General features: G+C 40.2%; 1 protein-coding gene across 2 annotated transcripts in view; it reads right to left on the bottom strand.

Moving 5' to 3' along the window:
* Positions 1-27,397, bottom strand: part of GRIK1 (glutamate ionotropic receptor kainate type subunit 1) — a 185,155-nt gene that overhangs the window by 30,155 nt on the left and 127,603 nt on the right. Inside the window, exons 8-12 of one of the 2 annotated variants that reach the window (XM_063126714.1) lie at positions 14,222-14,329; positions 10,882-10,926; positions 5,080-5,193; positions 3,138-3,341; positions 1,799-2,022 (exon numbers count right to left, since the gene is read on the bottom strand). In XM_063126714.1, coding sequence (XP_062982784.1) covers positions 1,799-2,022; positions 3,138-3,341; positions 5,080-5,193; positions 10,882-10,926; positions 14,222-14,329 — 695 coding nt within the window. The remainder of the gene's footprint in view (positions 1-1,798; positions 2,023-3,137; positions 3,342-5,079; positions 5,194-10,881; positions 10,927-14,221; positions 14,330-27,397) is intronic. The other variant, XM_063126715.1, reaches the window with a different exon arrangement.

Here is a 27,397-nt window from a genome sequence, read left to right as displayed (position 1 = left end):
GTCCCAACCTGGAAGGGAAGTAAGCACTGGAAATGCTGGCTCTTTTTTCTTTTTGGCAGAGCTTCTGTGCCTTGAAAATCTCCTGCCTGACAGAAATGTGGCAGGTGAAGCTTTATCAAAACGCCAGGAAAGGATTCATTTGGTAAATTCCTGTCTGTCAAGATAATTGTGGAGGGCACAAACACTTTGCCAGCAAAGAAAGCTATAGAAGTCAAAAGTGTGCAGAGGATCGGGCACATCAAGCTTTAGAGAGGATCATTCTTGGCATTGTAGAATCATGTCCATCCTGGGAGAGAGGAAGTCTCAAGTTACTGATTTTTACCCATCTTCCCCTCTAAATAGAACAGGACAAGTTTCAGTCTTGGCTCATTACACAGGGGGAAATAATCATCTGTCAATGGTGGTCAGATTGTTAGTAGTCATGTATGAGATCATGATCTATGCACAGTCAAATCTATTAATCATGGTACAGTGAGCATAGTTTGTGAGAGTGTATTACTGTAAATAGTGGTTGGACAGCTTTGTAGATTTGCTTGGAAACCAAGACATTATTTCACTGTCTGCCTCTCTCTGACACATACAGCTAAGTGGAATGAACTTTTCAGGTACTTTGTTAGAACTGTTCTGATATTTTGGTGTTGAAGCAGAAGCCTGCCTAAAAGGCACCGTTTGATAGTAATTGTCCTTTGAAAAAGATTTCAGTGTGGAACTAAAATGATTTAGTCATGTTACTAAATCATTTGTGGCATTTCTCCACCTCAGCAGCAGAATACTTGCATGTTGCTGAAGCGTCTGGAAAATGTTCTAGAGAGCAGTCAGTTCATGTGGAGCAGGCCATTGCCCCACACATAGGCCTAATCTACACCAAGCAGGATACAGCACTATGAAAACAGTATCTGGTATGTGTCAATGGGCCCCAACAGTAGTCAGTACACTTCAATACCGCTATAAAGCACCAGGGTGGCTCCTGCCTTTTATATACCACTTCCATACCGTTATAGTGCAATGTCCTGCTTGGTGTAGATTAAGCCATATTGATAGTATGGTTTGATACTCCTCTCTGACTGCATGCTGCAGGGAAACATTGGTCAACGATAGACAAACTGTCTTTCAAGGAATTACGTCTGTGATGATTGAATTTGGGTCATAGGCAGTGCTGCATGGCTGTGCAGGGGTCTTTCCCACCCTTTCCACCCCATCGCAGCCACCTGTGCCCCTAAGAAGCCTATAAAACCCTGACAAAAGGCCTGGGATGTGCAGAGGGGAGGAGGGAATTGCCTAAAATTGGATAGTGACAGATTGTGCAAGCAAGTTCCTCTGCACAGAAGTGGCCTCCACCTGATTTTGACTTATATAGTTTGAAAAGCACTGGTTTACGTTTCTTGCAGAGTGGGGTAATAGTATAAAGTAACTCACTGAACTCCATCTGCATGTCCAGTTGCCAGCCCCATAATCAAGTCAAGAGATGGTGCCAGGCCTTTGGGTTGCCAATGTCCTCATCACAACTTTTCACTTGTATCACAGTTCTAATAGTGTGTGGACAACTCATGTCAGGATCAAACTATACATTGTGTCACATGTAGCTGAGGATAACCTTTTTCACTCTAAAGTAAATGTACATACACACACACCCAATTAACATTGGGACCACCACACATCAGAGAATTAAACCTTCACTGTCCCACCCCACAAATCGCCCCCCTCAGATTTAAAAGAGAGAGAAGAACCATTTATGTGACCAGTGTACAGCATGTAGCAAAGACCATGGTTTGTTGTCAGTCAGGACCTTTGAACTTACCTTGCAATGACAAAGAGCACACAACTGACTCCAAGGCAGGCTAGGAGGACATACATCCAAATATCAGGAGAAAGAGGGTTTAGAAAGGAAAAAACACCAGGATTCGTGCCATTGGGCTTCCGGTACAAAATACTGATTCCCAGTGTCATGAAGGGCTTTGAAAAGTCAATTACTTTTTCTCTTACGTAGGTAATAGTGAGAGGAGCAACAGCCAGGTCAGCTTTCTGGGAACACAAATTGGAAAATAATATTCTCATTTCCATTAAACAAGCATATTTTTATTTCTTCACTTACTTTTTCAAGCATGCGGACACAAATAAAACTAAATTTGCTCAAAACTGTAGAAATAGGTAAACTCTGAAAGAAAGAAAAAATATTTTCTTACAATTTTCTAATTCCTTCTATTGGGAAGGAAGCTCAACTTCAGACAAGCTATGCTAATTTCATATTATTCCCTCAGAATGTACGGTGTGACGATGTCTTCAAGAAGCATGAGATTGCAACATTTTTCTATTTTTTTTTTGTTATGTTTCATCCTTTTCTGGGTGACGTGAGCAATGCTATAATAAAGCAGTATTTGTACATTCCAGTACTCAGTCCACTATGCATAACAGGGAAGGCTGTGCAGCTGAGTTCTGAAGGACTTCAAGACTGAAATTTCCATAGGGAAACTTTGAAGTGGGAAATACAAGAGTACACTGCAGGTGACTTACATCTATCATGTGGCTGTTGTTACAGTTCATCCCATCACTCCTCCAAGAGGAGTGACACACATATTAAAGGGTGCAATTGGTCATCTTGTCTGTGTTCTAATAGTCAGGCTACACATTATGCTCACCACATAACAAGTGGGGTACTACCAAAGAAAAGTGCAGGAAAAGGATGGGAAATGGGTGGTCCTCCAGAAGTTGTTGGACTGAAACTCCCCTGGGCCAAAGATAGTTGCAGTCCAACAACATTTGGATGGCCACACGTTTCCCACCTGTAGGAGATTATGCTCTAAAAGAGCAGGGGATATTAGCTATTATGTGGTAAGATAACCAGAGATAAAAATGGATGGAAAAAGCTCCTCCTTCCCTCTGTGTTTGACTCAGAGGCCTTAGCTAGACCTAAGGTTTATCCTGGGATCATCCTGGGGTCATCCCTGTTCATGTAAATAACGCACAGGGGATCCCAGGAGCAGACAGGGACGACCCCGGGACGATCCCAGGATAAACCTTAGGTCTAGCTAAGATCTGAGTTCATTGCCATTCTATTTCAGAAAATTGCACAGTATTCTATTTTAGATACTTAGCTATTTCAGACTGAATAGAATAATTCAACCGTAATTCAACCTTACGTGATCTATGAGTTCTTTGACCATCCCATTCCATTCTCCTTTGTCATTCTGGGCTCCATATTTACCATCAGATACTAGTTTCACTTCATAGATGAAGCCCAAAATATTTGATAATTCCTTCAACAAATCCAGGCAATACCCTTCAAATCTATCATTGCCATAAAGGGGCTTATCAGATTTCTTGTACATCACATAGGGATCTTCCTGTAGGAAAGGAAATAAGACGTTTGTCAGAAATTGGGTACTTTTGAGATTATTCCAGTTTAATAAAATACAGGAAAAGTATTATCACTTGTCGAAATTGTACTGGTGCTTAGTTTAACATTGATGTTTTGTTTGAATCAATTTTCTATATTAAAAGTCTCAAGACTATAAGCTGTGAAAGCTACTATTAGCATTAACATATGGTTAATATACAAACTATGTTGGACTAATTAAGAATAATAAATGCTGCTGCTTTGGTTCTTTTTTTTTTTTAATGACCTTCTTCCTAGTAACAATGAAGTCTTCATCATCAGTATTGGTTATGTGACAATGTCACTGAGGGCAAACAAAGCTAGTTCAAAGTGAGGCTAAAGTGTATAACAAAAACATTGTTTTAATTAGCTTTGTTTATTTAGTAATATCATCACATAGCTAAATCTGAGTATATTAGTAGGAAGAAGACCACTTTGAAGGAGCTCTATATGGATGTACACATACAAGTCAAAAAACACTACTGAAGGTCTTAGGGTGTAGTAAATCATGCACTTATGGATTCGATCCAGATAGTTAATCAAAGTTTAATCCCCTTGAAATCAATGGGACTTCAGTTAGTCATAATTAACTTTTGTCTTTGATTTCAATGGGACTAAAACATAATAAAGGACACAATCCTTTAGTTTCTGTCCTACAGTTGTAGGACAGAAAAAAAAAGTCCTACAACTGCCAGCATTCCCCATCCAGACAGACATAGGATTGTGCCGTTTCTTAGTCTGGATCCAACCTACTGGATCAAAGCAATCTCCCTAGTTGTCACTAGCTTAGTTGTCATGATCCTGATCCTTCACGCACACACCCAGGACACCCAAATCACGAGTCCCCTTTATTACAGGATACTCCATGGCAAAAGCTGAATGGTTACAATCTTAGCTATGAATCCAATGTAATTCCAGAACAGTCCAAAACTAATCACTACAACCGTGACAGAAATTCTCACAATATGGAACATACAATTAGGCAGGAAGCTTTGAACTAATGTTTTTCAACATTAAAAAAAAGATTAGATTCTACTAAATTAGAAAGAAAGAAAGAAAGAAAGAAAGAAAGAAAGAGATGAAAATATGTTTAATAATAATGTTAAATGTATAAATGTTCATGCAGTGCTTTCAAAATGAGAGAGAGCAAGAGAGCAGAAAGCCCACCAAAAGCAAGAGAAGAAGGGCAAGATGGACATATGTTGTCTTTCTCCTCTCCCAAACACCTTTCAAGATTCCTCTCACAAACACTGCTTTCAAGCAGAAAGCTGAACACATTTCACACCAGCCTGTTCCTGTGTTTTTAGTTGCATTTAGTTTCAAACAAAGCAGTGTAATAGGCTTAAAAATTGGAAATACGGTTATATTACAATTGTAGATAAGAACAAATGGTCTGAAGATGTGGCATTTATGAAAACACAGCACTGGTTCACATATGAAATGGACTTAGGTTAGCTGATTGCCTCGGTGTGGGTGTCTGTGGGTATGGGTATGTAGAGGGCTGCTGCTAAATTGACTTGACAAGGCTGTTGTACATTCTTGTAGGCCTGGCAACACTTTTTTTTTGCTGACTGGAGGAATTTGTAGCATCGATACACACAAATGGTGTCTACATGGCCATGGAAAAATGTGTAGTGATTAGGAAGGCAACGTAAGTAAAGGAAAATAATCCACGAAGAATAGCAATGACGTATGCCAGAACTTACCAAAATAGTGGTGACTATGAGTGTTCGGTTCGCCAGCGAATCAGTGATATTGGTAGATCTGTCTTTATTGCTGTCAGTCATATTAAGGCCACTGTTTGAATTCCAAACCCCAATCTATACAGAACAAATTAGATAAATGGCTGCCAAACTTCATTAATTGTGTTAAGAAAATGACATTTTATGTAAATGAATGTGCATTACTGTTCTGTCCAGGAAATTTATGTTAGGTAGGAATAGGATTGCACATCACAGCCACAGACTATAACACCAGCCATATGAGATATTAAAGGAGGGGGCAGAAACATTTTAAAGTAAGGGGTAAACAAGAAATGATGGATTATTAACATAGTCACAAGAAGCACACCACTCATTCAAAAGCAGGCTGAGATGGATTAGTTGCAGGAGAATGATGTTAGCTGTGTAAAGCTGTGTATTAGTTAGTTAATCTATTGCACTGTGGAAATATGGACTTTACTTTCTGTTATAAATGTGTTTTAAATTTCTTTGCAAATGAAAAGTGAAAACATGTGTGAAGACCTGTCCCTGCTGACACAACAGATTAACAGTTTGTAGACATATGCGAACCAGAATAGCGTATTCACTGGTCTTTTTCTTCTTCTTCTAAACTTACTGAAGGCCTAGATTTATTTTAGTTACTTCATGACTATTGGGTATAACAGAATCAAATAAATGACCCAGGGATCAGTGATTGCTCAGAAAATTAAAGCAGAAGAGCAAGCAAAATTTAGCCTTACCCTCCTTTACAAATCCTACGGCCTTATATGACACCAAAGTTTTTAAGCGCTTTGGCCCCATGTATTCAACAGGCAGATTTCTGGTTTCAGTGGAATGTGAAACCCCATTGTGGAAACTTCAGTGGAATCCATTTTGTTTAGATCACAAAAAAAGCATGTTATTTTCATTCATGCAATTAATGTCACATCTAGTTGAATGGAGACTTTTAAAGGCCTGACTCACACATATGAAAACAGGTTAAATGGGAGTTTGACATGTGCACTACCTGACTGATGGGGAAATGCACGATAGAAGCCAACTAACTGTTGTCAAAATTATTCCTGGTCTTGGAACAGTTAGAAGATAAATTGCAACAACTCAAACATCACTAGAGAAAGCAGAACTACAGAAATGCTTCACAGAAACATAAGGTTAGATGGGACTTGAAGATATGCCATAAGATTGGATCCCTCAAGCATCAGTTTATAGTGCCACAAATTGAGTGCCACAGCAAGTGCCAGATACATTTCTTCAAGCTAAGGAACAGACTTCTTTCTAGGCAGAATTACTGATGCTAAAATTAGACTATAAACTTCAAACAAACTGAATTTAGGTGAATACCAACTTGATAGTGTTTATATCAGTATGTGCCAATTACACATTGGCATTCCTTGATGCTCTGTCCAGCAGAGACTGTTTTCTAAACCAGCCTTCTTCAACCTGGCTGATGGATGCTGGGAGTTGTAGTCCAACACATCTGGAGGGCACCATGTTACAAAGATTGTTCTAAGCCTTCTGGATAGTATTGAATCAAAAACTGCTAGGTAAGATGCAATCTGAATCTGCACATTGCTGATCTCATGTACTCTAGGACACAGTTAGGGCTTCTAAATGGACCACTATTTTAATGGGCTCACCAGTAAAACCACATTTTGGCATGTAACTAGTATCAGAGTTTTAAAAGTCAGTCATCTTCAGATCCAGCCCAATGGAAATTTCTTGCTTTGTTTTTGGCAGTAATGCAAAGAACAGAAGACGACAGTAATACATAAATGTTTCATAGAAACATAAAAACTCCACCACTGTCCCACTAGATAGATTTTGTCCCTGACCCAACAGGCCTGCTCCAGCTCCACTGATGATCTGCCAGGATTCCATTACGCTCTCACCATGAGACACAAGATTTCACTCGTTGGGGCAGTATTTTTGAAATCAGAAGTTGTCAAGCTACAATTATCCCTCAGCAGTCAGTACTGACATTGGAGAGATCCTTTCAGATTTTAGCCTGAAGAGAGGCAAAGGTCCATGTTTATGTTTGGGTTGATTCACAAATCCATGTGCTGTATGTGTGAACTGCCTCATTGAAAAGTATTAGAACATAAGAAGAGCCATGCTGGATCAGACAAAGGATCCATCTAGTCCAAGATTTCATTCACACAGCGGCATTGTATTTAAGGTGTTATTAGGCGATAAGAAAGTGCTTCATACTGTCTGGCATTTGATGTGTGATGACTGTTTCAAGCATGAAAGTCATTATAGGCAAATGACATCATGTAGATAAAAGAATAACAATTGAAACTTTCATTGGCTGGGGGGGAAACAGCTCATAGATTAGTTCTGATTTCTAAAGTAGTAGCATGTGATTTACCACTGATGAAAAAAAAATCCACCAATGTTCTTACCTAATTATTTTGTTTTTACTGTCCTCAGCCCTGTCAGATCCCATTCTTGTTTTGGTTTTCATCATTAAAGTTATATTTACCACTGAGAATATCGGGCTCAAAATCAAAAATAATAACCAGCTTTTTCTTGGCAGTATTATGAATCTGACTGTCAATTTCATAACTGGGCAAACTATTCTTTTCTTACACTTCTATGTATTTGGAAAAACATGACTATGTTTTTAGTTTCTTACTATAAGCCTTCATCTATTCTCTTTCAGATGAATATCAATATGCTTGTATCAATTTAGGTTTGTCTGGTGGAAAAGATAACTTATTAATGTCTTCAAACTTTACCCCTCCCCCCCGAGCGGTATGCTCTGTGCCAGTGGTCTTCAACCAGTAAGTCGCGATCCAAAAGTGGGTTACAAGATCAGTCCAGATGGGTCACGGAAAAGCTGTTGTTGCCATTTTGGGCAATTGTGATATTCTGAAAGTGGGTGCCATGTTGCAGGTTGGGAGTCCAAGGTGAGTCTCGGGTCTGGACCAGTTGAAGACCACTGCTCTGTGCCACAGAAGGGAGCCTCCAGATGGTGTTGGACTCTTAATTCCCATCATCTCCAGTCACATGGACAATGGTCAAGAGTGTTGGAGGTTGTGGTCCAAAAAATCTGGAGTGCCACATACTCCCCAGCCTGTGCTCTGTGCAGTAAAGTTATAGATATAAGGAGATGCTGCATACTGAGTCAAACCAATGGCCCATCTTGTCTGATGGTATCACCCAGGCAGCAATTTGCAAATCTCAGACAGGTTTTCCAACTCTGCCTCCTGAGACAATGGGACTGAAGATGACAGGGATTGAACCTGAGACCTTATGCATGGCAAGGTATGTGTGCTATCTCAGATGACAGCTCCTTGTGCTTTTTAGGCTGCAATTCTGTACCATTTACCTGGGAGTCAGCTCCATTTAACTCAATGGAACCTATATCTGAGCAGACAAGTATAGGATTGCACTGTAAATGTACTTAAATTATGCTTGGAACTGTTGGCAATGAGAAATTGTAAAACATTCATACAAAAAAATGGAACAACACAATCACAAAATATACAGTATAAAATATCTACCATTGTGCATTATCATTAGAGGAATGGCAGTGTAGATCAACCTTACAGTGATAGGAAAGGTAAGAAGGGCACTGAAGAATGAGACCAAGGAACCACATCAATAGGGTGAGTTCAGCAGATTTATTGCAGTTTAGTGACAAGTTCAACACATGTAATACGGTAACTAGTTCCAAGCGCATTTTCTGAATTCATACGAATTTTGATTAAATTATTTTAACATTAATTTAAATTGCAAAAAAGCAGCATATAGGTTAGCTCTGATTTCTCACCTAGAGGCATGTGATTTAAATTACCATAGATGGAAAAAATGAAATCTTTTGTTCGTTTGGACTAGTTTCTGCATATTAAAATAGGTTTATTAAGTAGGCACTTGATTAAGTTATAAAGAAAGTGCTAGGAAACTTTAAGCTAATTATACTGTGCCGGGGGGAAAAATTAAATAGAACAACTGTGCAAAAATATTTTTGCACAGAAATATATGATACCAGTATTCTAGTTCAAACAAATGGGCAATGACCAAGAGCTGACAAGAAACTTCCTGTTATGTGACAGGGAATTACTCCCTGCGTGCACTGGATTTTCCTATGCATGCATTATTTCCCTTTTCACTGAACAGTCACAGAAGCGCCTTAATGGGCAGGGCCTTGTGCAGGCAGCTGGTACCACTTGTAGCTTTTAAATGGAAATAAGCTTCCTCAAAAATAAAAGGAGCATACATCTGTATCATACTAGGGTGTAGTTATCTACGGCCAAGGAAAAGTTAGGTAAGTATTATCATTAATAATATTATTAGATCAAATAATTGTCGGTATATAAAACATGGCCCAAATTGTGTACCATCAGATACAGTTCACAGGTGGTCAGCACTTCAGGCTCACATCATCTGAAGACATTGTTTAGTAAACAAAGATCATAATATTGAAGCAGAATTCTTAAAATGCTGAGCAGCTGAAAACTAATTTATATACTGCTACTGTATATAAAAATATGAGATCTGAGGAAAAATAGTTGGCCATTATGAAAAATATGATGAAATATATACACTTAGCATTATATCTAATGGTGACTTTGCATTTACAAAAACAAAACAAAACCACATTTCTGCTTGTGCAAGACAGAACACCTAATTTTTGCTGGTGCTTCCTTCCTATTGAAATCCACTGTTCCTCCAAAAGACTGCTTCTGAGGTTTGGGGGAACAGTATGGGATATTGCACAAGGAGACGCAATAGGTAGGAGGAAATGGCAAAAATCTGATGCCCTTCCTTGTGTGCGCAGAAGTGCTCTGCATTAATGCAAAGCCACCATTGGATACAAGGCACAGATTATTAATCACTTCCACAGCAATGCTACATTGTATATAAACTGCATTATTTAAGTCAATATTACTAAAAAGATCATTGCAGGTTATACACATGATAGGAAATTATATCCTGTGATGGGGTATATACTAAGGTGAATACCCATTTTCTATCATATTAAATCTGAGACTAAGGCCACAGCTAGACCTAAGGTTTATCCTGGGATCATCCAGGGTTCGTCTCTGCCTGAGCACTGGATCCCCTGTGTGTCACCTAGATTAACAGGTTTGACCCCTGGACGATCCAGGGATAAACCTTAGGTCTAGCTATGGCCTAACAATTAAATAAAAAATGCAGCCAAATTTTTGAACTTGGCTATTACACCCTCTATGACTAACGGTCTTTTTAAACACTAAATTAATGCTCTGTTCTTTTGTATGTAACTTATTTGGTGTGTTGGAACAGTCTATTGACTGCAATAAAGATTTTTTGTTGTTGTTGTACTAAGTTTAAAAAAATCTCAATATATGAAAAGGACGGCCTTAGAGAAATGAAAAATATCCATTTGTAAAAACAGTGAGTCCATTATTATTGAATTTAGATTTTGCAATACCATTGTGAAACACCATGGCTGCAGCCTTGCAGCATGGTTACTCTTGCATAAATTCCTCTTGTATTTGAACTGAGTATAGTTGATAGCAGGATTGTGCTCTAAACAATGATCTCCTTCATATAGCACTGACCCCCAACTCATTTTGGTCAGTAGCAAAACTCCCTGTGAGCTCACTAGGCTAGAATTGCACCCACAGGGATAGAAAAATGCAGTGGTTCATCAAAAATCTCATCTACACGCAAAGCACATTCCAAATCAGACTTTTATTGTCTCTAAACTGCAATTTGAGATCATTTGTTAAAACCCCAAGGAAGAATTTTTAGGGATTCAACACAATGATTTCTCACATCATCTGTCTCTATACAAACCTTCTTCCATACTTTATATAAATGATTAGAAACTTCACCAGCAGCCTTAATTTAGAAAAGAACAGAAAAGAACACAAAAACAGTTCTTAATTAAAAATAAAAAGCAAATCTATTCTGTATGGTATAATTGTAGCATCTTCATTTAAATTCTCCAGTAGTATAACAATTTACAGTACCAGTTATTGCAGGATCAAGAAATTATTGTGTTTAATGGTTGATAGTATGACCTTTTATCTGTTCAAATTAGAAATGTCTTTTTGTTGAAATGACCGATACCTCATAATCTCTTCTCACTGCAGGCCCCCTTCTTTCAGAAAATCATCTAGTGCATACTTTGCTTGTGGATAACAATACAGATTTCCTGCATTGGGTCTCAACATATTTCTTTCCTTTCTGAACTACACAAACAGGCCAGTTCTACAGTATAATAAGAGGTCTGCAAATCCTTATTTGACCTGAGCATTAATAGAATGACTTGACTGGGGTCACAACACTTCACATAGCTTTGATGGTTCTATTATAAATCAGAACTACGTTTTGATAGGAACACTTTTCTATTGCTCTTGTAGTGAAAAACAAAACAAAAAACAAGCTGGCTTTTTAAGGAATGTTACTAAGCAAGGCAGACTATTTATGTGTCATTTTGGGTAAGAAATAGAGGGCGTAGCTCTACTGCTTATAGGATTCTCAAACCTGTCTCGATAAAGTATGACTGTGCCTGACCTTTTCACTTGTGTGTGATGTCTAATTCAAAAGCCTCCTGAAAGGAACATGAACAGAATATATATGGTTTATATATATGGTTTAAGAAAGGCAGTTTCCACTCCTGCCCCCTCAGTGGGGACACACGTAAGCATGAAGAGAGCTTACCAGGAGAGCCTGGGAAATTGGAGATTTGTGTGTGCCTTTCATATCCCCAATCCAGCCATTTTCTTCTGTTCAATTGAGTGATTTAGAGCTTCTCTACATTAAAAAACGAAGACTCGCTGCTTTCTGCTATCGTTATTGTTCTGGGATTGCAATTGGCTTAATTATATGTGCAGCCATGTGGTTTGAATGGAATACTTTGGGCCTGTTCAGACAGCATGGTAAGCCATGGTTCAGCTGCTAACCCTTTTGCAGCCAATCGTTAGTGAGCATGTATAAACTGTGGTTATGTAGCCAACATGGCTGGGAATGGTTCACATGGCATGCTAAACCATGTTTAGCTCAAAACGCTTAACCACTGTGGCTTAGTGTGTTGTTTGAACAGAGTCTTCCTATCTCTGCATCTACCATTCAACTCAATTAAAACACAGCCATCTAGTGGCAGAATCATAGCACAATGCCATCTTTACACGGGGCGATTTTGTGGAGGTTTTTCTTTTTTTAAGTTGATTATCTTTGTGTTTTCTGACAGTGGAATAAGGGTGGGATAGTACAGGAGATGTCCTGGCTGTTCATGATGTCATGCAATTGACCTGCAAATTTCCACAAGTGACCAGTCACCACAAGTGACCAAATTGCTTGTTTAAAGAAGCCCTTAAACTCCAGAGATAAATGGTCTGGAGGGGGGGAAAGAGGATGATGTCAACCCCTAGGGGGTGTCCTCTGCACTGAACTCTCATGGGGGAAAATCATAGTTATCCAAGTACACAAGTTTTGCAATGCAGGTGTTCAGTTCAGTTAATTACAGTAAATAACCAGCACAGCAATGCAGGTGAGCAAACATGTGTAGGTTGTAATGGGGTGAAACATATTAATAAGTGTTACCATATTCATTAACTTAAAGCAAGCCTGCTGCAGGGATGCCCACATGCTAACATATATTTACCTATGAAAGCCAGGTACACAGATGCATAGCCATTTGTATCTCTGGTCAGAAAAGGACAGGCTTGCATCTGATCAGCCACATAATCTGCTGACATCAGAGGTAGATGGCCTCTCTGAGTTACACTAGCTTCAACATGAGAATGTAGAACGGTGTATCTACTTTCCCTTTTCCAGGGTCCACAACTTTTGGTAGCCAATCCAAACTGCATGGTTGTCAGGACCCAGGGCTTCCCATAAGGGCAAGAACTGGTCTCAGACCTCATAGTGCACTTCTGAAACTCAGCACACGGGCAGGGACTATTACCCTCTTTGCAAAATACCCTCTGGTTTCCACACTAGGCTTTGCATGCGTACAGAAGGCAAGGCATATCACTTTTTTCTAGGAGCAGCAGGATCTCCTGTAAACTTGTGCATGTAGAACAGCTGTGAGTGTAAGAGATCATTAGAGATGGAGTCTAACCATCGCTTGGCTTGCACTGAAAGACATATAACATTGCAGCTTAAATTATGGGCTTTAAGTCAAACAGAAGTACTGCATTTCTTTTGTTCACCAAACACATAACACACCTGCCGCAATACATTTATTATTCTGTAAGTGAATTTAAAAAGCAAGACTGGTTAGAAGTAAACAGGTTGTGTGTTCCCAATATAGAGGCTGACTATGTGCTTGTCTCAAGGTTCAAGAGAGTATGTACATTTTTAAAATTTATTTATTTCAATAGGAATACAGGATAAATGTAATATGAATGCAAGCAGGCTTAGTTTTGTTAAGATCAGAGTTTGGGGTGATGATGTAAACATTATTTTGTATATCAAAAAATGATTTCAGTTGTAAAATGTGAACATTAGACTTAATTCAAAGAGAGTTGGATGTGATTTACTATAGTGGAAATAATGGCTTTCATCCAACAGTGTGCATGCACATTCACTGAAGTAAAATGACATAGCCCTGTAAAATAAGCTGCAATTATGCCAATCAGCTGTTTAGGAGGGAAGGCAGAACAGGGTGCAAAAACAGGTGAATCAGCATATATGTAGTTTGTTTTACACGGTTATATGCATTGCAATCCCCTCCTAGACTAGGCTGGGGGATTGCCTGCACAGCACTCATCTGAATGTGGAGTTTCTCATCCTGCTGGCACATGTAGGTGATTGGGGCTATTATATCTAGGTTGCAACTTAATATTGAAGTAAAGGTTATTATGATTTATAAGAGGTAGAACAAAAATTGCACTACAAACTTGTAACATTTTAAGTAAATAGAAGTGGGTACGCTTGAAAAATAAGGCTGTAAATTGGTGAAAACCACCTGGACATTTTGTTGAAATCAATGGGAGATGCATAAAAATAAAAAAGTGCTCTTGCGTATCTTACATTCTTTTCAATGGGACTTGCACAGCATATGATCCAGGCAGATAATGCTCAATATTACTTCAATGTGCCTTCCAAGACATATATATCTATCTATCTCCTTGCTGATTGTACCATCTGGCTCACAGCATGAACCCAGGGTTACCAAACTGGTTACCTTTTCTGTTCCTTCCTCCTTGAGGCTAATGATGTCCAAATCAAAATCCTTTCTTAAGCCATCTGTTTTGTTGAAAGTAATTCGCCCTGTCAAACCATCCCAACGAGCCTAAAGAGAGAAATAACTTCAGTTTAATGTTTATCCTCAACTTTTGCAAACTCATCAAAAAATTGTTTCATCATCTCTCTTTCATGTTATAATTACTTTTGAAAACATGCCAAATAAAATACTCTTGTTTTATTGATTTAGTGTTTTTCTTTTACTCAATGCACAAGTAGCTATACGATAATGATCGAGAACACTATGTGCATGGAACTTGGGGAATATCCCCATGATAGATTATTCATCAACATAATTCAAATCAAAAATATTGATTCATGGAGCCACAAGGGGGTTTGAGCTGTCACTTTTCCTAGTCTCATCCCAACCCCTTTGCACTACTTAAATGAACAATGATACCATCTCTGACAGGTGGTAACCCAATTTATTATGAACAGAAACCCTGCTAGTACATAAGTAGCCCATAGTTTAGGACCAATCAAATATTTTAATCCCATTTTACTTATGGCATAATTGATAAATAATTGAATAGTCCTGTCTTGGTCTCCACAAAACTATAATATTGATGGAATATTGCAGAGAGCTATGGATTTTTGTGAGTTGTAGAAATAAGATAGAGGGAAAGCCAGGAGTGAAATTCTGTAGAGAAGAACTTGTTTTAAAACATTTCTGTCCCTCCTTTCCACCAAACATGGTCTTTAAGGTGGCTTACAAAGTCCATAAAACACATATACAGACACAATAAGAATAATTACAGAATAATTATCAAATTAGACAGCAGTTAAAGCATTTAAGGCTGCAATCCTACATTCACTTATTTTTGTTTATTTACTTATTTATTTATTTGATACCCCAGCTTTCCTCCTAATAATGGTGCTCAAGGTGTTTATTTGGAAGTAGCTACCATAGAATTCAATGGGGCTTACTTCTGAGTATCCATGCATAGGGTTACACTGTAAAACAATTCAATATTGATAAATCAAAGAAGTGAGAGAAATGGAAATATAAGGCCTAAGATATAAACCTGCCAAACGAACAGCAGCAGGAACTGCAATACAAATCACTACAAACTATCAAAAGCGCTAATAAACAACATGGATCTCACCTGGTGTCTAAATGACAACAAAGATGGTGCCAAGTGAAATACCATGGAAGGGAGATCCATAACTTTCGTGCAACCAAAGAAAAGTGAGTATTTGTTCTCTGCTTGCACACAGTATGCTGACAAAAGAGGTGAGGTGGCACTTAATTTTTTAAAAGCGTGTGTGTGCTGGGGTTTAGGCCAATGTAGAATCACACCACGTGCCCTACAGGCCTGGATCTTTAATTCTAACCATGTGTTGGGAGGAAGGACAGTAGATTAGTGGCTGTTGTTCAAATACAAGGGAAACATACTCTGCAGAGATTGAGAAACACCTGTTCAGATATTTTTGAACAAAATATTCCAGGTTTAGGCCACAAGCAGGGCATCATAATCTCTCTTACTTGGACTATTTTGCATGTGTGTGTGTAAATGGTTTGAATTCCTTTGCCTTTCTCTGAGTTCTGTAGGATTAATATTAGTGCAGTGAGGTGGAGACACAATTCACCATGTTTAGAAGTGCATGTAAGGCAAGAAATTTAGCAAAGAAAACACACACACACACACAATTAGACACTCACAAATTCAGTAAAAATGGCTCTTTCAGGGATTTTTTTTCAAACAGCTGGTCACTTTCTAGCCACTGCTTTAATCCAAACAAACAAACAAGGAATTGTAGCAGTTCACCATTATACATTGCATCATTTTTACTATAGACTTCATCATGGACTACAGAAGTAGGGCTCCATCACACAAGGTTTTTATTGCACTCTTGTCATGCCTGGTTTGTGGTTTTACACTGTCCTGGACTCATCTCGCCTCTTCCTCACCCTTTTCTGTCTTATTTTGGAGTGGGGAAAGTCTGGTTTCTTTCCTTCGTGCGGAATTAAAGTGCCCTTCCACCTCCATGTATTGTCATTCTTGCGTTATGTCCTTTGTTGGGGGTGTATGCTTTGAATGTGTGCTTGTTGGCGAAAGAGGAGGGTGGGGCAGTTCTAAGCCAGTCAAACAGGCTTTTGCTGCTCCAGCCCCACCCTACTTGCCTGCAGAAACGGCGCCCAGCTGATTAAAATGGACTGTAACATTCTTGTGTTTCCTCCCCCTCGGGTGATTCTTCCTTCTCAGCAGACTTTGGACCACATAGTGTGTGGATGGATCTACAACCTGTATGGGGGTGAGGGTGGGGAAATTGCTGAGGAAGGGCAACAATCCCCCTCCTCCTCCCATTCCCATCCACCCCACCCCTTTAAATCTAACTGTCCTGAAAGGAGTTTATTAAGAAAACCTTTCCCCAACAGGCGTTGGGAACAATGCCGATCCTCCACCTGGTAGTGTTGGTTCTCCCCCAAGAATTCAAATTTAGAACGTTCTTCTTTGCCAAGGCTGTAAAGAGCTGAGCTGAACAAGCAGCCAGAAGCACCTACACCCGCTCTCCGCTGAGAGATTGCCTGAGTATTTTTCTTACCACTTCCAAACGCACCCGAAGTTTTCCCTGGGGGGGGGGGGAAACGGGACACCTCTCCATTTTTTCTGTTTTGTGTTTTTGCAAGTTTTCCCTAATGGTCTCCATTTTAATGCACAAAATTGGGCAAAGGGTCAAGTCCCTCAAACATTAAACTGTCAGCTGGAACTTTCCAAACAAACAGAACCACCTTAGTCTCTTTTGGCACACTCCATCCCCTTTACATTTGCTATTAGTTTTCCTCTCCCAAATCCGGAAGAAAGGAAGGAAGGAAGACAGAGAGATAGACTTCAGTTCTCTTCCCCCCACCCTCTAAAATATAAGTATGTGGAAAGGGGGGGGTTAAACTGATTTAATTGTATGTAGCTGGAAGACAACAGCGCCAGAGCAAGGGGGAAGGCTCTCATGTCCATCACCCGACAAGAACCAATGAAGTGGAGGGGGAGGAGAAGGGGTGGGGTGGGCGCAATAACAGGAGAGCAAACAAGTGAAAAGAGAGTCCCCGGTATTGTGACGATCGTGAAAGGGACCAGCACTTGCCACACTAATGAAACACAGGTCAAAATCGTGGGTGCATACCAGGAAAAAAAAGTAGGTGTGATGGAGCTCGTAGAGACATGATCTCTGTAAATGTATGTCATGCAGTTCCATTTCAAATAGTTTTATACTTTTCAGTATTGTGTAACTCTTTCCTAGCATCAGTCAAATATAGGCCTTAGCTAGACATAAGAATTATCCCAGGCAAATGGAGGGGTCATCCCTGCCTGCTCCCGGGATCCCCTGTGTGTCATTGGGATGCACAGGGATGATCCCGGGACAATCCCAGGATATAGGCCTGGTCTAGCCATGGCCATAGAATGCTTAGTGATATGTGGCTTTCCCACCCCCCATTAGGACATGACTTTCTCCTTTCCTTTCTTTCATTTTACTAAAGTAGTGATAACAATTTGGTTGGGGGACATTGCATATTAGCCCAGAATTCCAGCTTTCCACTCCAACTCACTAGTTTATGCATACATTCTCCTAACTCCTTAGCCTCAGTGATTATAGCTGAGAGAGTGCAATAAGATATGTAATAGAGAAAATGAAAGCTAGCAGCATTTTGATTGGGCGTTGAAATGCTGAAGAGAAGAGGCTGGTGGAGGGGACTTGCCTGAAGGTAGGGCTAGCCTTACCATTAGGGAGAGTGAGGTGGCTGTCTGAGGCAGTTGATTTTGGGGAGGGGCATCGCTAGGCACCTAAAAGATTAAGGGCCCTGGCCTATAGGTCATAAATCTGTGTACCATCTCCACATGCTAATAGACATCTGTATATGCAAATTTAGGAATAATTACTAGGATTTATTTAAATTTCACAGGAGACAAGGCCAGTCATTTAATTTTTCATCAAAATAATCTGAAATAAAATAAATTCTTTAATTAATTTCTATCCCAAACCAACAGAAAAGATTTGTAAAGCTCAATTGCCTTGCAGAGGATTTTTTAAATTTATTTTTGGGTTGGTATGCATTGCAGAGGAAGGAGAGTGTTAATCCTTCCGAGTTGAAACCCATCCACCCTGCATGGGAATTAAGCTGAGAAAAAAACACTACCCATCAGACTGGGGGACATCTACACAGCGTTCCGAAGGCACCCCGAAGCCCCTTGAGGGCGCCCCGAAAACGCTCGTGTAGTACGTACCTTAATCGTCCCCAGAAGAGGAGGAGGAGGAGGCGTGCTTCAGCAGCACAGACTGCGGACGGGCTGCTCCAGGCTCTGTTTCCCTTTAGCCAGCAGGCCCTGTGAGAGCTCCCAGCAGCGGGGCTGGGTCGTGGGAGGGAAGAGAGCAGACGGGCGAGGAAATGGGCGGCGGCGGCCCCTGCGCGGTCCTGGAGGCATGGGAGGCGCCCTCCCCTTTCCTCGCTCGTCCGCTCTCTTCCCTCCCACGACCCAGCCCCGCTGCTGGGAGCTCTCGCAGGTCCTGTTGGCTAAAGGGAAACGGAGCCTGGAGCAGCCCGCCCGCAGTCTGCGCTGCCAAAGCACGCCTCCTCCGCCGCCTCTTCTGGGGACGATTAAGGTACGTACTACACGAGCGTTTTTGGGGCGCCCTCAAGGGGCTTCGGGGCGCCTTCGGAACGCTGTGTAGACGTGGCCAATAGATCCAGGACCCTGAGAAAGAGAAATAGTCCTGATTTTGGGTGTCATGTTTGTTATTTAATTTATTATTGTTGTATTTGTATTGCGAGAAAAGGGCAGACGTGCTTGTCGGATTGTCTGCCTCAGATGACAAAACTACTTTACTGGTGTTGTATTTTGGGAGTGTGGGCACCATTTGCTCTTCCACCTCAGACAGCAAAATGTTTTGAGTCAGCCTTGTTTCAAGGTGTGTGTGTGTGTGTGTGTGTGTGAGAGAGAGAGAGAGAGAGAGTAGTTTGAGTATTTAAAACAATATCTTTCCAATACATTAGGCTAGGTTTAAAAGAACTGAACTGTTTCTAACATAAGAAACAATTTATTGCTCCTGCAGCCTTATTAAACATTTCCTGCATCCAAATTGGCCTTTGGCTACTTGCTAATAAATTCCACTGTACACTAGCAGAAAAAAGATTTAATAGCTTTTCCATTGCAACAGATCTTTATCATCCTTATTTAGCTGCTCCTTGACAAAATAGCTTAAAAATACAAGAAAGGCTGATGATACATTGTAGTAGAGCTACCTCCATCAGTGTCTGCTTTAAATTCTAAAATTACAGGTTCTTCTAGCTATTCTTTTTATTTTCTTCATTAAACCCATTATAGATGGCCATCATCTAACTGGACAGTGCATACAAAACTGACAGAGGTATGATTAATTTCCCCTCTTCTTGTTTAATCTAGACGTTAGGACAGAGTCTACTGAAATGAATCTCATCCTGTGCACAGCAATCATAATCATGCTGCACCTACAGTTTTTATGTTGCATTTATAGTACCTTTTCCATGTTAGGGAAAGTAGGGTGGCATTTTAAAGAGGCCTGCAGTGATTTAAAACACACAGAACAGGCTCTTCAAAAGCATAAATGGTAGTTAACTTACAAACCCTCACTGAACAGCCATTCTCCTGATGACTCTGCAGAGAATTATCAATTTTCGGTTGACAGGCCATTTATCACTTGGGCCTCTGAAAATATCCATAAATTTCTCATGGACTTACAGCTGGACCTATACTCTTAATTTACTCATACCCTCAATGAACAACAAGATGTTTGCACGCCTCTGTTTTTGTACTTACAAAGGCAATAATTCAATCTATCAACTATACTGCTCCAAAGTAAATGAATTAAGGATAATTACCTAACTTTCTGAAGGACCGCTCACACTCATATTTACCTGCTTTTACTTTAAGATCAGCATCTATGTCCCTGTTCTCTGGTCCACTGGTGAAAGCTTTTAAATTGGTAAATACCAGGGAAAGGGTCTGTGGTGTCTCCGTATCTTTGTAATGTCCCCCCAAGGGAAATTCACATGGGCCCCTCTTTGTTGGCCTTTATGAAAGCCCTCACAACTCTTTTTTTATTCCAGTATGCATTCAGGTGATTTTATGGTTATTATATTCAAAAACTCATTATCTGCTGCTGTTACAAGTCTGTTATCCCTTTTTCTCATCTCACTACACCAAACTTTGCAGAAAAACAAACACTTTCTGACCTGGTCCAAATCGTATATTCCTTACTTTACACAGTGCGAGGCTTGTTGGCCTTGAGCACCACTTCTTGCAGAAAGGCAGGATAAAAATGTAATAAATATATAAAAAAATAATTAAGACCATCAACACACTTCTTCAGAAGATTATCCTATGTGATCAAATCACAAACAGAAGCACCACAAGTGTGAACTTGCAAATTATCACCCTTACTATGTTCTTACTCTGATATGGGTGGCAGGGAAGAGGACAATTCAATTTGTCCTCCAAAATAGCGAGTATGAGCAAAATCCATCTGAGTCTGCATGAAAGAGACACAAAAGAAATTACATTGGGATGTTACTTTGTTTGTGGTAGTCTTTGATGGTCTGGGAAAAAGGAAAAGGCCACATGATCTTACTAGAGTGCAGGACACGGAATAATGGACTCAAGTTAAAGGAAGCCAGATTCCAGCTGGACATCAGGAAAAACTTCCTGACTGTTAGAGCAGTGCGACAATGGAATCAGTTACCTAGGGAGGTTGTGGGCTCTCCCACACTAGAGGCCTTCAAGAGGCAGCTGGACAAGCATCTGTCAGGGATGCTTTAGGGTGGATTCCTGCATTGAGCAGGGGATTGGACTCGATGGCCTTGTAGGCCCCTTCCAACTCTGCTATTCTATGATTCTATGATTCTACTACAGGATAAAAAATTATCACTGGACATTCATATTTAACAGTGTCATTGCTATGCAGCAAATATTTATTAAAATTACACCTGATCAAATAGAATTTATTCCATGTGCACTATCAAGATGGCCTTATTATTAAATAAGTATATATTGATACACATGCACACACAGAGACATCAAGACAACTCTGAGTAATTGTATTATGTCAGTATATTAGATTTTATGAAGGAAGAAAGCTTGTTACACACTTCTAAAATGCAATTAACTGATAGAAGTGAAACGGGTCTTCCATACCGCTTTAGAACCACTTATCCCTGCAGAAAAATGGCATATTTTTATTTGCAGGCTTTCAAAAATAATTTAATATTTCTACTCCATGTTTAATGTTATGAGGTACTATAAAAGACTTAGAGGCCTTCAGGATGGTAAATCCCACTCTCCACTTACCTACCTAATGGACAATATCTATTCTTCTTTTCCACTCCCTCTCCTCCTGATGCATGCTCTCTCTCCCTTGTCCATACCCGTTTTCCATATGTGCTGGTCTCCCTCTCTTACTAATGTCCCTTTCACATACATTTCCTTATTACACACATAGCTATTTACACATTTCCCCTTCCATTCGGAGAAGGCCTCCTTTCATTCATAGAAGACTTTCAGTCCAGTGAAGGAGGAAGAGGGGAGGGGCAAGAGCCAATTTATGGGCTCAGATTCCCCTCCCCTCTCCATTCGCACCACCGGGAGGCCGTGAATGGCTTGCCTCCACACCTCGACTCCCACACCCACCCACAATAGCCTCCCCATGCCCAGGCTATGCTGGGTGTGGAAGTAAGGCACTTTTCTCTAATTCCCCTCTTCCCTGCATTGTATTTTAATGGGGTCTTTTAAATTTATTATTATTATTATTATTATTATTTATTTATATAGCACCATCAGTGTACATGGTGCACTGGTAAAATTTGCATTTTACTTTGTTCTTATTAGTCTTGAATGTTCAAGATAGAGAAACCTATACATTTCAATAAAAGAAAAGCTCATTAGAACACATACTGAAATGTATTTTCATAATACTTTAATTCATACCCATGGCTGCTACTGTATGAATAAAAAATGTATCTATTCCAGATCCCAAGCTAGATGAACTCATATCTAGCAATCATGTAATTGTACTAGACCACCTGGGCTTCCTTTTGACGAGCACAGAGAAAAGCGCATTGCTCTTATTCTCCGCAGTATGTTGAAATTGGCTCTGTTCGGTCAGTGTTATAGGGCAGAGTTAACTGTCCCTAAAACCCAGATTTTCATTGCTGGGAAAAACATACTTCCCACCCCTCCCACCCATTATGACCACTGTTCTGAGAAGAGGCAAAAATCCTAAGTTATCCAGAGCAGGATCGGAAAGGAGGATCTGCACATTTGTGGAGGGAGCTTTTATCCTTTACTTTGCTGATGCACAGCTGTGAATCTCCAGTTTATAAAAAATAGAGATCTGCTGCATTTTGCTGGAGTGACCCAGTGCATAACTGACCCAGTGCCAATGCACAGCCACTTTGGGGCTTAGAAGATGTATACACAGCCCCCCTGGTAGCCTGTTGGAGGTGTTTTTTAATGGGAATTCTGGAGATTCAGGTTCTTTTTGCAAAGCCATGTGAGGTATCTGGCAATTGAAGAGAAGGCAGCACCTAGGACAAGATTGAAGCATTTACAAAACAGCCTACAAATCTGAAGTGTCAGCCTTCTTTCCTATAGTTCTCTAATTATTGTAGAAACATTGTGAAAGTATAATTTACCATGGTGTAACTTCTTGTTCAATTGATGAAAGTCAACCCAAGGGTGTTGTCTGTATATTAATTAGGGCTGTGCACGGACCCCCCGATTCGCTTCTCTTCCAGATTCGCAACTTCCGGATCTGGTCCACTCCGCCTATGATCTGCTCTGCTTTGTTGCGGAGCTCCGGATCCGGATCAGAGCTCCGCTTCCCCCCATAGACTTGCATTGAAATCCAAAAATGCCTACAACTTTTTTTCTGTTAATGTTAGAAACCTCAAACTTGGCACCATGATAGGTTATCCATGTATACACATGCATGCCAAGCTTCAATCAAATCCAAGCATCCCCTGATTTTGGGGGGATTTTTGAAAATCCGACACCCCATTTTCAGAAATGGGATTTACTCCGACATTTTTACAGATAAAAACTTTGAAGCAGGCACCCTCACAGATGCCATCTAGATCCACATTCATGGTAAGTTTCAAGCAAATCCCATAATCCCCTTTTTGGCGGGTTTTTTCCCTTTTAACTCACCCCAATTCAAGTCCCATGCTAGAACTCCATCAATTTTCATGTTAGAAACCTCAAATTAGGCACCATGTCAGCTAATGCATGTGTATACATGCATGCCAAGCCTCAAGCAAATCCAAGCATCCCCTGATTTTGGGGAGATTTTTGAAAATCTGACACCCCAGTATCTCAGGGATTTTTAAAGCTGCAGACAGCTCAATGGGCTTTCTTTATTTATGGCCATTTCAAAGGAAATCTCAACATGCCATGATTGGGGAGTAGATAAACCTAAATATGAATCTTCTTCCACACTTGAAAAATTTATTTGGAACTTCAAAAAGTCTAAGTGAGCGCAGGAAGGACTTATCCCCTGAGTCAAAGCAAGACACACACAAACCATCCCTGCAAGGCGGGCACACAGGAGGACAGGCAGTACTGGGAGCAAGCATGCCAGAGGCTTGTGGGGTTGAACCACAAAGACCATCATGTAGTACAGCTCCCAGGCACCAGGTGGGCAAAGAGGCAGGCAGAGATATGCCACAGATCTATGGGGAAGTCAGTCCCAGCAGATACCCCAAAACAACAGCGCCCAGGCGGAGGCAGGAAGGCAGGCATGGAACAGACATTTCTGGGGGCACAATGAAGTGAGCCAAGGATTGTTTCAAAGGCAGTAATGCAAACCATCCCTGTGAGGCAGGAGCAGCACAGAGAGATGCCTTTTCTTTTGCATCCCATAACTAGGAGGCTAGGAGGATAAGAGCAAAGCTTTGTGATCCTTGCTTCAGAGTTGATTGACTGCATTGTGATCACAGCCATTATTAAACAACAACAAAATAATAACATTAATAATAGCAGTACTAATTAATATTAATAGCAATAATAATAATTACAACCACAACAATAAGAATAAGGAGTTGAACCACAATGAAAGCCTGCCTGACTTCACTGAAGACGAAAAGCCAGGACAGCTTGGGCTATGGGGTGTATAAAATGTAATAAATAAATGAATAAATAAATAAACAAAGGAGGGGTGGAATTAAAAGCAGCAGTGTTTCTGAATAAACAACAACAAGAATTTTTTAAAAAACGCTATGTCTGTCTTTTACCAGTAAGAGGAAAGTGGGCGTTCCCAGGGGGAGGGGGAACTGTGCCAATTTGACTGGCCCTAAGTACCAGTCTTTAAGAAGCTACCTGACACTTCAACTCATGACAGGCTTAGCTTCTCCACTGGTTAATCTTGGGAGGGTTCTGATGACCCTCCAAGGACAGGAGTATGTGCACTGGGCACATCCACATGCCCTAGGGGACCTCATCCCCTTGCACAACATCTATTCAGTTCTTCACCAAGGTTAGGGTGGGTAGCAGTGCTGTGTATCCTATCTGTTATTTATTTGTTTAGTATATGATTTCAGGTTGTGTTTGTGCATTTGGTGGGGCTACTGTTTAAAAAAAACACTGGGAAAAGTCCGTTCAGAGACTTAAGAAAGAAAAGTTTCCCAGTATCCCAAGTTACTAAGTATCCCATTTTGCTTATCCCTCCCTCCAACTTTGGGATTGGAGGATGCTTCATCAGGTGATCATGATTGGGAGTTGAATCTGCCTCTCAGCACTTCAAAAAGGTACTTCTCCCGCTTTTTTTACCCTATTTTTTAAAAATTATAGCAAGCAAACCACAGCACGCAAAGTGCTGAAAATAGGCTCAAAATGACCCCCACCCATGACTCTCTAAGCACAGCAAGTTCCAAAGAGATAGCTTGAAAAACAAAAAAGTTATCCGCTAATCTTTTCCGCAATGCAATCCTATGGGCGAAAAAATCCAAAATGGCGGGTGGAGCGCTCTGTGAAAAGAGGAGCAATCCGCTTATGGTTGCTTCTCTTCGCCATGCTTCTCCAGCCCCCCGATTCGCTTCTTCTCCACCTGTAGCAGAGGCGGATCACCCCGATCTGCTTCTGCTTCTCCGATCCGAGAAGTGGACCACAGTCCTAATATTAATATTGTGGACTCAGAGCTGGGATACAGATTTCATTTGCAACACTGATGTCACCCAAGTGACATCTTTGATGAGTTTCCCACTTGATGCCATTTACAAGCTCTTGCCCCATGATGTGACTCTATGATATAGTCAAATTCTTCCCCATTCCATATCAATGGCAGATGGCTGGGTAGAAGAAGACTGGTGGACTGTTGTCATCAATAAGCACGGTTTGATAGCTGCCAACAACAGTTATACAGCCAGATTGCAATCACAATTAGGTATACAAGGATTGTGTAAAATCTGTTCTGTCTGTGTTTTGTGGATCGTCAGGTCCCTTTTGTTCTGTCATCCACATATTGACAGAATTTGATTTTTTTAGTTTCTGAATTAGTGCAAATTCGCACTTGCAAAAATGTGCAGGTTTACTCCCAAATGCACAAATTTCCCCAAAATGTGCATTTTCATGCTTTAGCGTATGGTGGAAATGGGAATTTTTGTCCATTTTTTTAAAAAAATATTTTGCAGATTTTTCTACAACAAAATTTATGCAAAATTCCCAAAGGTTAGAAAAACGATCCGCAAGTCTGTGGAATCCACCTGACAGGGGAAACCTAATCCACTGTGCAATCCATGAGTTAGAATCATAAAAATCCAACCTCCTTTGGTTTCATTGCGGATTTCTGTGACATTCCTAATCACAATAGAACTAATTGAATTGACTGTGCAACATTTTTTTATTTTTTAATCCAGCAAAAGGCTGGTTTGAGTGGCCTAATCCAGGTGCAGAGATTGTGAATCCAAACTTTTGTTCCAATGATCAGTGATAAGCCTGGTAGTTGTTGGAAAAGGTTGCAGGAAGCTCTTCTTACTCTGCCACCTCCCTTGTCACTATCACCCCCCCCCCCCCGATCAGAGCTACACAAAAGTGTACATGTAGCTGGATGCATTAAATAGAAAATAGAACTAAAAATGTTTGCAGGATATGCTCACATTCAGTGGTCAAAATGTAAGCTATCTATAGGAGCAACACTTCAAAGATAAATAGTCACTGCAATAACATCTGAAATCTATATTTTTAAATGAGGGTATAAACCCTAATAAAAATAGATTGAATATGATTATGTATCGATCTCAAATTCAAGCAAATGGCATTTTTACTGAAACCCCCCATCATAGTCTTATTGATTGAGATCATTGTTTCACTTTCTCTAGATTTATTGCCCATACATCATTAAGAATCGATATTACACCATAGTTTCTAGCCAAAGATAATGATCAGATCAATCATAAGTCTTTAGCTCTAACTGTAACCAATTGGAGTAGCTGCCCATTCTACAGAAACTCTCCCACACTGAGCCACTCAGGATGCAAATCAACCTGGCCCTAGAGAGTCTTTTGCAGTTGATGTGGGATAAACATTGTTTTGCACCATGCTAGGTAAAACAGCATCCAAATTTAAAATTAGGGCAAAGGCACATCCTTCCACTATGGCTCTGTGTGTGTGTGATTTAATTTATTCAATTTTGCTAGTAGCTTAACTCAAGACTTTAAGATACTGTGCTGTTTTCTGTGTTATCCATAAAATGACTTTAGGTTGACTACAGCTAGATAAATTTTTTGCCCATTCCTCCAAAGTAATTATGGTGGGCTATAAGATCTCTCTCTCTCTCTCTCTCTCTCTCTCTCTCTCTCTCTCTCTCTCTCTCTCTCTCTCTCACACACACACACACACACACACACACCTTTATTTATGTATTGCATTTCTATATGGACCATTAGTGGTGATCACTATATCCTCACAATAACCCTGCTACTTAGGTTAGGCTGAGAGCTCATCCACTGAGCTTCATAGCTGAGTAAGGATTTGAACCTCTGGTTGGATTTCTGGAATGTGTTGTATGTGGGGCTGCTTCTGAAAACAGTCCAGAAACTTAGGGTAGTCCAAAACAGGGCAATAGGAATGTTAACATGGACTGTCCAATATGATCA

Source organism: Elgaria multicarinata, chromosome 5, assembly GCF_023053635.1.
Source record: "Elgaria multicarinata webbii isolate HBS135686 ecotype San Diego chromosome 5, rElgMul1.1.pri, whole genome shotgun sequence".
Classification (NCBI taxonomy): domain Eukaryota; kingdom Metazoa; phylum Chordata; class Lepidosauria; order Squamata; family Anguidae; genus Elgaria; species Elgaria multicarinata.
Note: the sequence above shows the minus strand (reverse complement) of the source record. Positions and strands in the feature narration are given on the sequence as shown.